Here is a 13637-nt window from a genome sequence, read left to right as displayed (position 1 = left end):
TCCAAGCGCATGCCTAGGGTGGCAAGCCGCGGGGGGCGCCCTGCCAGCCCCTGCGAGGGTGGCAGGCAGGCTGCGTTCGGCGGCATGCCTGTGGGAGGTCCCCGGCCCTGTGGATTTGGCGGAAATTCGGCAGCGAGTACGCTGAATCCGGAGGACCAGGGACCTCCCGCAGGTGCATCACCTAAGGCAGCCTGCCTGCCGTGTTTGGGGCGGCAAAAAAGCTAGAGCCGCCTCTGATGACATTGTCCTGTTCTTTACACTTAGAAAATATGTGCAAGATATGGTTCTATTTTTAACTCACTCCCAATGAAAACGGCTGATAATCACAGATCAAAAGAGAAAACAAAGTTACTCCAATCAAATGCCCACTGAAGCCAATGCAACAACTCCATCGGATTGGGTTTGCATGCCTAATTCTCCTGTCACTCGCCAATGTAAATCAGAAATACCTCCACCAAAGTCAGTGGAATTACATCACTGTGAAACTAGTGTGAGAGGAGAATCGGTCCCAGTATCTGACAATCCTTCTACAGGCTGACAAGTAGATACGTGTGAAAAAACATCATTTTGCATGGAAATCATGATCAAGTTTACTATTGTGCAATGCTATATAAAGGGTTAATGAAAGCATCGTGAAATACCTTGTCTGACTGCAGTAGGCCTACTGAAAGTATCTGGAGAGAAAGAAGAAGTCATACTTCTCCCCCAAGCACTCATAGGTCGTCTTCTGTTTGGTGGATGGGGTGTAGTTCCATTTGTTCCATGCATCCAACTGTTGTGAACACTGGATGGGTGCTGGGACTGGAGGAAAGGAAGCTGAGGAGGAGTTGTTGAAGGGGTATAAAGTTTTGTCTCTGAAATTAACTGGAGCTGCCCGGGCCATGCTGTGTGACGTTTCATTGGTGGGCAAGACGTCTGCTGGGGGAAAAAATGCAATCTTGTACAGAGGGTGGGGAAAAATGACTTACTACAGTGTGTATGTTATAGATTAATACAGAACCCAGCAACATGTGTGAATAGAAGAAAAAGTCAAATCAACCTGCATTACCTTGCCATTGCAACTTCAAATTTCATCTTTCATCATGCTACCTAATCACTCAGCTTTGTGTGGTCTTTCCATAGTTCTGAACATTCATCTCTAAACTTGGATAACCTAAACTATTGTCATTTACAAAATCTTCCACCTCTTGATTCACCTCTTTTCCAGATCATACAACATCGATACTAGTAAAACTCATTCTGATGCTCTGTTGGCACACTATGCTATCACAACAACTAAAATGAAGTCTATCAAATTATCCATGTGATTACAGTTAGGCATGTTCTTAAGTGCCTCCCTGGCTGAGGCCTGAGTTTCTTAATCAACTCTTGCATAGAATTTAGCCAAAGGCTTTGTAAAAGTCAAACTGGTTCTCTTTTATCCATTATATTATTGACAAGATTTAAGAATTCCAGTAGATTACAAAGCACAAATTTCCTTTACACAAACAATACTGGTTTGTACCAATCATATCAAATTTGTGGATCTTTGGAGGCAAATCTGGCTAGGTATTCACAGAGCTTATGGTTGGGTTATGATTTCATGTGGAAACCATTGGTCTGCATGATTTCAACCCAAAACGCTGGCATTTTGGCAAAGTTTCACTTTGAGACAGTGGATGGAAACCCATGTTCAGAGAAACTGAATAAAAGTTTGTACTCTGGGGTAACTGTATGAAGGGAACTATGCCAAATAAAGTGATTAAGTGAATGGTTTGTGAGCAACAACACTGTGTTGTGGACAGGAGACTAAACTGGAGGCTATCTTCTTCAGTAGTTCTCAAACTTTTGTATTGGTGACCCCTTTCACACAGCAAGCCTCCGAGTGCGACCCCCTTTATAAATTAAAAACACAATTCTTTTATACTAAACACCGTTATAAATGCTGGAGGCAAAGTGGAGGTTGGGGGAGGAGGCTGACAACCAGCGATCTCCATGTAATAACCTCACAATCCCTGAGGGTTCATGACCCCCAGTTCGAGAACCCCTATCTTAATCTGTCATTTGGTATTCTGAAACAAAGGCTACCTCGATGAGGACACCTGGTTTGAGATCAGATTTTCCAGCCTGATAGCCCTACACGTCAGAGAAATGATGTAGGGCACTGCATGCTCATCTGTTAATAAGAGCACCTTTCAATTGATGTAGAGATGAGCCAAAACTGAAGCTGTGAATTCCAATTCCTTTTAAGTTCATGGTGTGGTTTCAATCTTGGGTGAGATCCAAAATCAAGAGAGATCTAGTTTCCAGTTTGGTTGTGACTGAATTCTGATGAAAACTGCCAAAGCCTCGTGAGCTATGATCCATCCTATCCAAACTGTATCCCTGGTTCAGCATTAAACCTGAACCCAATCCTAATCCTGAGCCACAACTAAACATTGCTAACTTGACCCATCTCTAGAAGAAGCTGGACCTTCCACAAAGGGAGGACCCTACTGACAACCAATAAGCGTGCTGTACAACACTTGCCTTGCTACCGGACAAGTCCCAGAATTTGAAAAGGGGAGAGCCTAAGTTTCTTATCAGCTGTATGGCCCATGAAATCAAGTGCTCTGGTCATCACACGAGCATTCTTCCACAGAAAGGGCGAGCCAGATATCTCTCTAGGCAGCCACCCAAGTTTTCAGGCAAAAGCTAATATTGCTCCCTGGATTTCAGTATTCCTCCAACTATCATTCTTTACCACCATCCTTTTTGGATACAGCTCTGCACTACATGACTGGAATATGCTGATTTTCCAAGCAAGAAAAGAGGCTGGACTCAAAGAATTTCTTGATTGTGGCTTAGCTGCAGCTGGAAAAATATAACCCCTTTGGGAAACAAACAATATTTTGTCTGTTTTATTCTTTTAAATCTGTTTACCACTGAGGCGTTAGCAATTGGCTCCTCAGAGTTTATCTTTTGCTGTGTGACACTGTGGCAATATAGGTACCTAAAATTCTTTCAGGCAAAGGAAGGTTACATAATAAGACAATACATACCAGCAGAACGTGACTTTGCCCTCCTCACAGTCCCCCTTAAATAACTTAACAATGGAGAAAAAGGGCAAGGTTTGTCACTTTTGGTTCACTTAAGGTGAACTGAAATACTTTAAAAATACATACAAAAAAGATCCTATGTCTTAAACAGAATGCATGAATGAATGAAAAACGTATAAAAAAAATCTGAAGTAAACAATGTGAAAATAATGTCCTCTTTTACTCACCTGCCCAGACCCAATTTCAGGGTCCAATGTTTCTCCTGCAAGAATTGATAACATCATACACACCTAAAGCAGCATTATGAATGCAGCTCCTCACTCTGTATAGGTGTTTGTGATGCTCAGATCTTGACGGGTCAAAAAAATAGGGTTTTATTTACCTTTAAAATGTATTTGTAATTTCAGGTCTACATATTTGTTTTGTTCAGGACTGAATAATTTAACATTTTATACAATTATAATTAAAAAATTGTTTCACCTTTAATACTAAAAAAAGGGGAAATCATCTTTTTATATATATAGCAAATACTTGGTGCACTGAAACTTAACGATTTACTCTCTATAGTGAGCAATGTCAAACATCAAAGCTATTACATCAAAAAGGAATCATAAAGCCTGAAGCTTTAAAAAGGCACTGTTGTGCTGTTTCTGTGTCAGTATGTATTGTACATAAAATATTTGTTAAATGAAAATGCCTGAGGTTCTGGTGTGGACAAACTTTATTTAAACAGTTTTTCTGCCACGGCATTGGAATTCTAACTGCATCAGTTCATAAAGTTGGTGTCACCACCTAAAATCAGGATTTTCTCCTCAGTTATCAGCACTCTGTGTATCTTTGGGGAGAGGAGTCCAAACTACTAAACTGGGCTAGGACATCCAAAATCTGCATCCGGATACTCAAATTAGCACTCATGGACTATTATATCTGTACTGAGGTAGTGCTCAGGGGCCCAGGTTCATGGCTTAATTTTGCTTGGCACTCTACACACAACAGTGATAATCCCAGTCCCTGCCCAGAAGAATTTACAATCTAATTTATGTATAGAAAATGTAGTCCACTGCTTAAACCACAGCATTGAGAACCAGAATTTCTGGGTTCTGCTCCTGGCTCTTCCACTGATTCACTCTGAGACTCTGAATAGGTCACTGAACAGCTTCCTGCCTCAGTTTCCTACTCGTACAATAAAAGTAATGTTTCATTAATTTACAGGGGGCATATAAGGCTTAATTATTATATGTTGGTAAAGCACTTTAAGATACTGTGATGGAATGAGTTATAATGCTGCAAAGTGTTAATATAAATGTGCATTTTGTGTGACCAATGTTAGCCTGAGTGATAGAATATGTCACCCCATTAAGTCACCCACTTTGGAAAGTTGGGCCTTGACTATTTATTTGAAGTGCAGCATTTCTGTATTTGCAATATGAAAATACAAACTATTGCAATATCCTTTGCTGTTTGCTGCATTTGAGCACTCCTCCCCAAATTCTGGAGGCATGCCTCCAAAGACAAGCCTGAATCTATCAGATTGTTTTTTATTCTATTCAAGGCATATTTCTAGATCTCCAATTTCTTGAGATCATCAAGACCCAGAGCAATAAAAGTATTACGGGTTCTTATCAATTCCTTCCCATATAAATTGCCTGAAATCTTGGTGATACCAGCTGACTGTCCAGTGACAAGAGTACTACACTTCCATTTTTAAAGTCATTTCCTATATATGTGAATGTTTTTATTTTACACTGTGTTCAAGAGTTGTGGTGTGACATTGTGTCTTTGCTGGATGCCTGTCTCATGCTAAGGACATGAATGACACTATTGCTAATAAAGCAATCACATATAATCCAGATATACTTTTGAGTTTGAAAAAGGATCAAACTGTTTTTAAGCACAAATTTTAAAAGGTAACAGTTTTTATGATCTGTTATTTTTACCATTTAACTTTTGAAAACACAACTTGAAAAGGGAATTGGATACTCTATAATTCTAAAGAAGAATCAGAAAAACTGGAGATATTTCTGAGTTTTCTAGAGGCTTAACTTTTCTTGTCCCTAGTGCATTTGTAGAAGAAAAATCCAGGAGGTTTTACAACCTCTCAATGAAGTGCCTGAGATTACGCAGCAGGTGGAGCTAGAGACCTCTTATTTTCCAATTCCTTCTCAATGAATCCATGAACATTTCTTTCCCTTGCTTTTAAGAGAGAAGGCTTCTCAAACGGAAAACAACTTGTCTCAGTACCATACCTAGCTATGCTGACTTTTTGAAAAAGAAAATGTTAAAACCTGAGTAAGATGTCTAGGCTGTGATTAAAGTACAATTATCACACTTTACTTCTGAAAGAGTCTCTCTGTTTGCGATGCATGCCCTATACCTAGGGCCCTATCAAATTGATTGTCTATTTTGGTCAATTTCACGGTCATAGGATTTTAAAAATCGTAACTTTCATGATTTTAGCTATTTAAATCTGAAATTTCATGGTGTTGTAACTGTAGGGGTCTTGAGCTAGAAAAGAGTGGGGGGGGGTGTCACAAGGTTATTGTAGGGGGGGTTGCGGCACTGCTACCCTTACTTCTGCACTACTGCTGGCGATGACACTGCTTTCAGAGCTGGGCAGCTGGAGAGTAGCGGCTGCTGGCCAGGAGCCCAGCTCTGAAGACAGAACCACCCCCAGCACCAGCGCACAGTAAGAATGGCATGGTATGGTATTGCTACTCTTTATTTCTGCGCTGCTGCTGGTAGGGCGCTGTCCTCAGAGCTGGGCACCTGGCCAACAGTTGCCGCTCTCCAGCTACCCAGCTCTGAAGGCAGTACAGCAGTAAGGATGGCAATACCGCAACCCCCCTAAAATAACCTTGTGACCCCCCTGCAATTTCCTTTCTGGTCAGGACCCCCAATTTGAGAAATGCTGGTCTCCCCCATGAAATTTGTGTAGTACAGGGTAAAAGCACACAAAAGACCAAATTTCACAGGGGGAGTCCAGATTTCATAGTGCATGACGTGATTTTCATGGCTGTGAATTTGGTAGGGCCCCACCTATACCTAAAACAGGACATACAACTGGAACTGGCAATGTCTCTTAATCAAATAGAACCTTTTAAAGTACACCCACTGTACTAGTTAAGGAAGTGAGTATCAAAAAAAGGTAATATGGAACATGCAAAGAGGATGAGGGGAATAAACAGAAGGAAAAGAAAAGAAGCTACTTGGGCATGGACCATCTTTTTGTGCTGTTTGTGCAGCACCTAGCACAACAGGAACATAATGAAGGGGCACACAGAACCCTCAGTGGCAGGCCTGGATTAACAAATATTCACTGGATGCACTTGCACGGGGCTCCCATCTCAGGAGTTCCTCAGCCACCAGAGAAAATAAACGGGGCCCGAAAGGGGGCATGGCAGGACCCCAAATTGCCATAGTACACAGGGCTTCTGATGGTGGTGGTGGGAAATTGATGGAGCCAGTGTGGAAGAAGGACAAGCATACAGACTCCCTGCCATGGGGGAAAAGGCAGGGGGGATGAAGGGCATATGGGAAAATGAAAATGGAGATAAGCCCAAAGGCGCTGGTTTGTGTGGGGGAGAATGAGGGAACCTGGAATGGCAGAACAGGAGAAATGGAAGGCACACAGATCCTCTGGTGATGGCAGAAGCAGCACAGAGTCGCTAAAAGAGAGGAGAATGGAAAGACAACACACAGAGTGTGGTGGAGTGAGAAATGGAGGTATGCAAGGAACCCCTGGTGAGTGACCTTCTAGTACATAATAATTCTGAAAATGAATGAGAACTAGAAAGGTGAGGGACAAAAAAAGGACCAGAAATGCAGAAATTACAAGAGGGAGAAACATGAGAGAGGGAAAAAAACTAATAAAATAAGCAGAATTTTTTAGCTTTTATTTTTCTGGTATAGTAATATAGAAATATGTTTGGGTTTTAAATGTAACCAAATACATAGCTATTGGAGCCTTATTCCGCACTGTAGCTTAATGTCAAAGGGAGATTTACCTCAGAAAGGAGGTCCTGAATAGGACCAAGGAAATGGTAATTTGGTATAGTCACATGATTAACAAATCCAGTCAGACTTCAGCAATTTCAGCCCATTTTTTACCAAACATTTAACTCCATTCTTTGTATCAATATAATTATTTTTATAAATAAAGAAGGTTGCCCATTCCTCAGTTCTAGATTTTACACATCTGTCAGGTTCCACTCTGCATTATTCTTACATTAGCATAAGAGAGTGGACAAATTAATTAAAAACGGAATTTCTAAAAGATTTTGGGTGAAAACTCCTCTGAGGGGCCAGAATTTCACCCCTGGAGCAGACATTCATATGCAGCTACTTTACAAAATAGAAAAATGTTATCCACTCATGGGACATTACCTGAGAAGTGTTTTCTATCACTAGCTCATAGGATGTTCCTCCTGAACCAAAGCGCAGAATATCCCCTGCACCCACTTTCACTGCTGCATTCTGTATATGGCAATCATTAACAAAAGTGCCATGAAGAGAGTTGAAATCTTGAAGAACAAAGCTGTTTTCTGAATTGCTGAATTCAATGACTGCATGGTGATCTTCAATACCTACAGACTGAAATTGGATAACTGTTTCAGAAATCAGTGCAAAAAATTTCCCAGAGTTATGGATCGCAATGGGGATTTTGCTGGGATTTATTTTGTTTTGTCTCATCTGGCTAATATCATACAATAATATGTTTTGGCTCAGAGGTAGTCAAAATGGCTGCTGATTGCTCATCTATTATGCAAGATACAGTATGGTTTTTTTTTATTTTGTTCAATGGCTAGATTTTTTTGTAAAAAAAGCTTCACATTTTTGCATTTTATGTCAGACAGGTCATCTGAAAAGGTACCAAAATATACAAGATCACAGCAATAAAAATGGATAACTGATGTTACAGAGAGATGCATATGATAATAATGAAAGTATCAAATTAAAAACTTTCCTCTCCCCCGTGATTTTTGTGATCTTTCTCTATAGCATATTATTTCATATCCAACCTAGGCCCCAATACTACAGACACTTAAAACATGAGTAACTTTGCACATTTAGTACTTCCATTGAACTCAGTTGGACTACTACTCACATATGCAAATATTTGCAGTATCAGGACCCTAGATTGTAAGCTACTTGGAGCAAGAACCTGTCTTTTTTCCTCTCTGTAGTGTAAAGCATCCTTGACACTTACTGTAGAGTGCTAATACACAAGTGTTAAATAGCACCAACATTAAGATCTACTTCTACATATATTTTGGTGTGTGTTCTAAATAAATAACCACTATTTAGACCACTTTTGAGTATGAAGTTGCAGACTGTTTTCAGTTGGCTCTTTTGTTGACTAACTTGGGTGTTGTACTTTTGGGTGTACAACATCCCTAATGTATACTCATGGTTTAAAAATGTTCCTGTGTAGAGACATCTGTGTTTTTTAGCAAACTAATCTCAAGAAAAGGAACTATTTATTTTTAATTGTGATCTTAAACTTAATTACAGATGAAACAGCTGTAAAAAGACATTCCTATCCAACCCTTATTCACATAGGGCTTGATTCGAAGCCCCCCGAAGTCAAAGGAAAGATTTCCATTGACTTCAATGGGCTTTGGATCTAGTCCCTAGCACTAATGAAGCATTATTTTCTGTAATATCCTATCCTTTTCTAATTGCTTTAGCTAGTTCATGTATGAACACCTGTAATGATGGTGCTTAAGCAACCTCCTTGGCAAATTATTGAGTTGTCTAACTGAACTGGTGGTTCCTAACGTCTATGTTAAGTTTTCCTTTTTTCAGTTTTATGCTGTTGCTTCATGTTATATGACCCTAATCCATATCAGATAATTCCTCTCTCTTTTGGTTGTCTAATTTAAATATTTAAACATATTCTCTAATTGTTATTTTATCCCTGTGGCCTAAATGAAATCAAATAAACCACTGCTGACTAAGAAAGACTGAAATTATTATAAATGGGGTAATGAAGTTAAGTAAGTGCTGTAAAGAATAATAATGAAAATAAATGTCATGCTCATACCTTCAGAACAAGATCTGAATCTTCATGTCTTCCTATAGTAGTTACTTTTGATCTCAGCATAAAAACACCATCTGAACTTTTTAAAAAGGCTTTCATTGTCTCTTCTTCTTACCTGTAAGGTTTTATTTTTAAAAAACTCATTTTCTAAGTGCTATCCAATGCACTTTTGCAATTACTCCAGTCAAAACATTACAAATAGCTTAAATGAACAGTATCAAATAACATGGAAGAAATATCATAATTTATTTACAGGGATGCTGTCAGACTGAAATTAAAATTAAAGACAAATTCTCTACCCTGTGTAATTAAAGAAAAATAATTAAAACTGATTTTCAAGACAGCCTGAGAGAGTTACGCATCCATTTACCATTAAAATTCAAATCCCATCCAAAGACAGAAAGAATTTTAAATATCTAATTTACTTTTTATACCATTCATGCTATTTGGGTACAGTACTTTCAGAACTTCACTCTGAGACTGAGAGGCATCTGGAGACTGGTCAATTTCACTTTCTCTTTCACTAACATATGCTGCAATGTTTGGGTTTCATGCAGCCTGAAAATATTTAGATCCAAACAAGCAAATGTTTTTATTGACCTTTTAAAAATATCATTACCAATGTTTCTTTGTAAATTTGTTTCCCCACTTGCAACCTAGACTAGCTGACAGTTTCACTTTAGGAGGTCTAACACTCACAGCAAGGTGAGAAATTTGTGTACCCTCTGCAAAATTGGTATCCTATGCAGCTGACAGCACACCAAAAAGATGACTACCTCCCACAGTGAGTTTCATCTGTAAAATAGCAATTCTGCTTTAAAACTTTGCATTCAGTCCTGCAAGTGCTCTATGCACAGAACTCATATTTCTGCTGGTATAAGTTCTGCACATCATTTTGAAATGCATTTCACAGTTCATCAGTGATGTGCTACCAATATTTTAACAAGGTTCTCCAGTAACCATTTGCCCACGTAGCCTATGACAAATCCTCTGTTCAAGAAGCACTGGAGAAACTATTCATTTGTATTCCACTATATACAAACATACCTTTTATATCCATAGCCAGGAATGAGAATAACAGCACTTAGCAAACAAACTAAAGCTTCACATCATTGGAAAAGCTTGTACTAGGATACTGAAAATTACACAACAAATATTGAGAGTGCAGCAGAGTTCAATATGTATAATTTGAAGGGCATGAACCCTATTAAGGTCTACACATGTAAAGCTACATGCACTAACCTAATACACCATCATTGGATCCATTGCTGGAAAGCAGGGAGAATGGTCTGGGAGTCAGTGCTGCCCCACGTCCTCTCACGAGGCTGTGGAAAAGCAGAAGGGTAGCAGCTTATGTTGAGTCCAAGGGACATATAATCATGCAAAAATCACGTGGAGAGAGGATATTCTAGGATATGTGTACCTGCAAGGGAGGGTTATATCTCAAGTTTCTACAGAAAAGTGGTTAGAGTTCAATGGGCCATTGGCTCCTCAGGACAATGGTTCTCAGTCAGGGGTACACATACCCCTGAGGGTACACAGAGGTCTTCCAGGGGGTACATCAACTCGTCTAGAGATTTGCCTAGTTTTACAACAGACTACATAAAAAGCACTAGCAAACTTAACAGAAACAAAAATTTCAAACAGACAATGACTTGTTTATACTGCTCTATATACGATACACTGAAATGTAAGAACAATATTTATATTCCAATTGATTTATTTTATAATTATATGGCAAAAATGAGACAGTAAAAGCAATTTCTCAGTAATACTGTGCTGTGACACTTTTGTATTTTTATGTCTGATTTGGTCAGCAAGTAGTTTTTAAGTGAGGGGAAACTTTGGGGTACACAAGACAAATCAGACTCCTGAAAGGGGCACAGTAGTCTGGAAAGGTTGAGAGCCATTGGCTCAGGATAATGTGTGGGGAAATTCTGGGCTTTGGGTAGTAGAAGGGCAATAACCAAAGTTCAGAAGGGAAACTAGCAAGCAGAGCACGGTGCTGAATCACTAGATTGCTTATTTCTTTGCTTTGTACAGTTTGCATTGGTGTCTGTCAACCTTAACTCACTTGTCCTGCTCTAACTATAATTAAAATGGTACAACTCTCCTAGGGGGGATTCAGCCATACCAGTATAAATGTGCTTATACCAGGACAACTTATTTCTATCAGGAAGTGGAATAATAATCTATAACAGAATAAGGCATCTTTGAATGGGCATAACTGTGTCCTTAGTTTTGAAGCTGTTGTGCGGCGATATGCTGGCTCTCATACACACTACCGCAAGTATTTTTTAACCCTCTGTGTAAAGTTGCAGCCTCCATCGCTCGCAGATTTCTAGCCTACCCATAGAACAGCCTGTACCATACTGCACCAGTGAGTCTCAGAAACAAAACTTTATCCTCCCCAGAGCCCTTAATCTCAAGGCAATGGTTTAGCACAGGGCACCGTTTCTCTCCACAAGGCCCTTGGAGTCAAGAGGGATGCCGTCTACATGGGTCTCTTGGGTAAGTGGGCACCTTGCACAGGGGTGGCTGGGAGAGGGCTGGCATCCCTGTGGAGCTCCATAGGGGCAGTGGGAGCCGTGCACGATGCAGGCGGTGGAGTTTGTGGGATTACTACACGAGGGGGCCCCTCACATCAGCGGGGGTCAAGCCAAAGGAGACTGATCATGCCAGTGGGAGCCTTGCATGAGGGGGCCTGGTGGTGTCTCCGTGAGGTTAGTGGCGGCCTGGCACAAGGGCGTGCTGGGGTCAGTGGGTCCCTTGGGGCAGCAGGAGCCTTGCCAGGTGGGGGTGATGGGCGTCTTGCCCCTCAGGCCAGGGGGGGCACAAGGGCGTGCTGGGGTCAGTGGGTCCCTCGGGGCAGCGGGAGCCTTGCCGGGTGGGGTGGCGGGTGTCTTGCCCCTCAGGCCAGAGGGATCACAAGGGCGTGCTGGGGTCAGTGGGTCCCTCGGGGCAGCGGGAGCCTTGCCGGGTGGGGTGATGGGCGTCTTGCCCCTCAGGCCGGGGGGGCACAAGGGCGTGCTGGGGTCGCAGCAGGACCCTTGCCGGGTGGGGTGATGGGCGTCTTGCCCCTCAGGCCGGGGGGGCACAAGGGTGCTGGGGTCAGTGGGTCCCTTGGGGCAGCAGGAGCCTTGCCGGGTGGGGTGATGGGCGTCCCGCCCCTCAGGCCAGAGGGGACCTGCTCCATTTTGGGCCCCCCTAGGGAGTCCCGTCCCTGCAATAGCCCCTCGGGCGGGGCCGTGCACTGGGCCGCCCCCAGCCCCGCACGCAGAGCCCGGGGCAGCACGAGCGGCCCTGCTGCTCCTCACTCACCAGCGCTGCCGAGGCCGCTGCGGGCATTAGGGCCCGGGGGCGTCCCCCCGTCGAGCCAGGCCGGCTGAGGCGGCGCTAGGCCTCTGTGTTACCCGGGTCTCCGGGGCAACCGAGGCGGAGCTGGGAGGCGGCGCCGGGCTGCAGGCAGGCACCCGGCGGGGCAGGACCCCCCGCGGCTTAGGGCTGCACCCCCGAGCGGGCGGCGGGAGCAGGGGGAGGCCCCCGCCCCGGCGCTGTGCTCGGGGGTGGGGGTGGGGGCTCGGGCAGGAGCCCCCCCATCGCTGGTTGCACCCCTGCCGGGGCCGGGGCCGGGGCCTTGCTCCCGAGAAGGGCAGAGCAGGTGCGATACAAGCACGGTCAGAGTCAGGTCAGCGGCTCTCCCCCTTTAGCGACCCCCAGGGCCCCCGGTTTGATTCTAAAAATCCCGGGGACAGAATAGGGACCAGGGCACAGAAACTCCGGCAAGAAGCCCGGTGAGGCAGCGAGGGGAGGGGATGGGCCCTGGGAAGAAAACGTGGGAATTCAGGAGGGGGCAGAACTGTAAAAAGTATCAAGATTACACTGTGCCCCGCCCAGCTTGGGAGCTGGATTCCTTCCACCCCACCCCACCCCTGGGGAAGGGGGAGGGAGAGAGTGATGCTGTTTCAAAGGGTAAGATTTTCATGATAGCTCATCTCGATTGATTAGACTCTTCTGGTTGGTATGCACACTTCCACCTTTTCATGTTCTCGGTATGTATAAATGTCTCCTGTCGCTGTGTTCCAATCTCTGCATCCGATGAAGTGGGCTGTAGCCCACAAAAGCTTATGCTGAAATAAATTTGTTAGTCTCTAAGGTGCCACACATTCCTGTTCTTTTTTTTTAGGCAGATTAAGATCTATCTAGCCCAATATCCTGTCTTCTGACGGGCCAGTGCCAGGTGTCCAAAGGGAATGAACAGAACAGGGAATCATCAAGTGAGCCATCCCCCCTCGCCTATTCCCATCCTGGCTAATAGCCATTGATGGACCTATCTTCCATGAATTATCTAGTTCTTTTTTGAACCCTGTATGTTTGTTTAGCACCTAGCACTTTGGGCACCACTCTACTGTAAATAATAATCAGCTAACCACAACAGTGCTTGGGTGGACCTGCCTCCTGCACAAGAACAGAACATCCGAGTGTAAACACAGCTTGTTTTCCATCTAGACCTCATTGTCTATACCTGATTCCATAATACCCCTGTGGGCAAGAGGAAAGAGCTGTTTTAAAAACAAAAA

General features: G+C 43.0%; 1 protein-coding gene across 5 annotated transcripts in view; it reads right to left on the bottom strand.

Annotated features, from left to right (window-relative positions):
• Window positions 1-12441, bottom strand: part of FHAD1 (forkhead associated phosphopeptide binding domain 1) — a 58698-nt gene extending 46257 nt beyond the window's left edge. For 2 of the 5 annotated variants that reach the window (XM_050931534.1, XM_050931529.1), the window contains exons 1-5: window positions 12379-12441; window positions 10300-10382; window positions 9061-9172; window positions 7401-7607; window positions 642-918 (exon numbers count right to left, since the gene is read on the bottom strand). In XM_050931534.1, the coding sequence (XP_050787491.1) occupies window positions 642-918; window positions 7401-7607; window positions 9061-9156 (580 nt within the window). In that variant the 5' untranslated portion in view covers window positions 9157-9172; window positions 10300-10382; window positions 12379-12441. The other 3 variants (XM_050931533.1, XM_050931532.1, XM_050931530.1) reach the window with 3 other exon arrangements.
• Between the last annotated feature and the right edge of the window lie 1196 nt (window positions 12442-13637).

The sequence above is a fragment of the Gopherus flavomarginatus genome, chromosome 21, assembly GCF_025201925.1.
Source record: "Gopherus flavomarginatus isolate rGopFla2 chromosome 21, rGopFla2.mat.asm, whole genome shotgun sequence".
Lineage (NCBI taxonomy): Eukaryota > Metazoa > Chordata > Testudines > Testudinidae > Gopherus > Gopherus flavomarginatus.
This window is presented reverse-complemented; position numbering and strand designations above follow the sequence as displayed.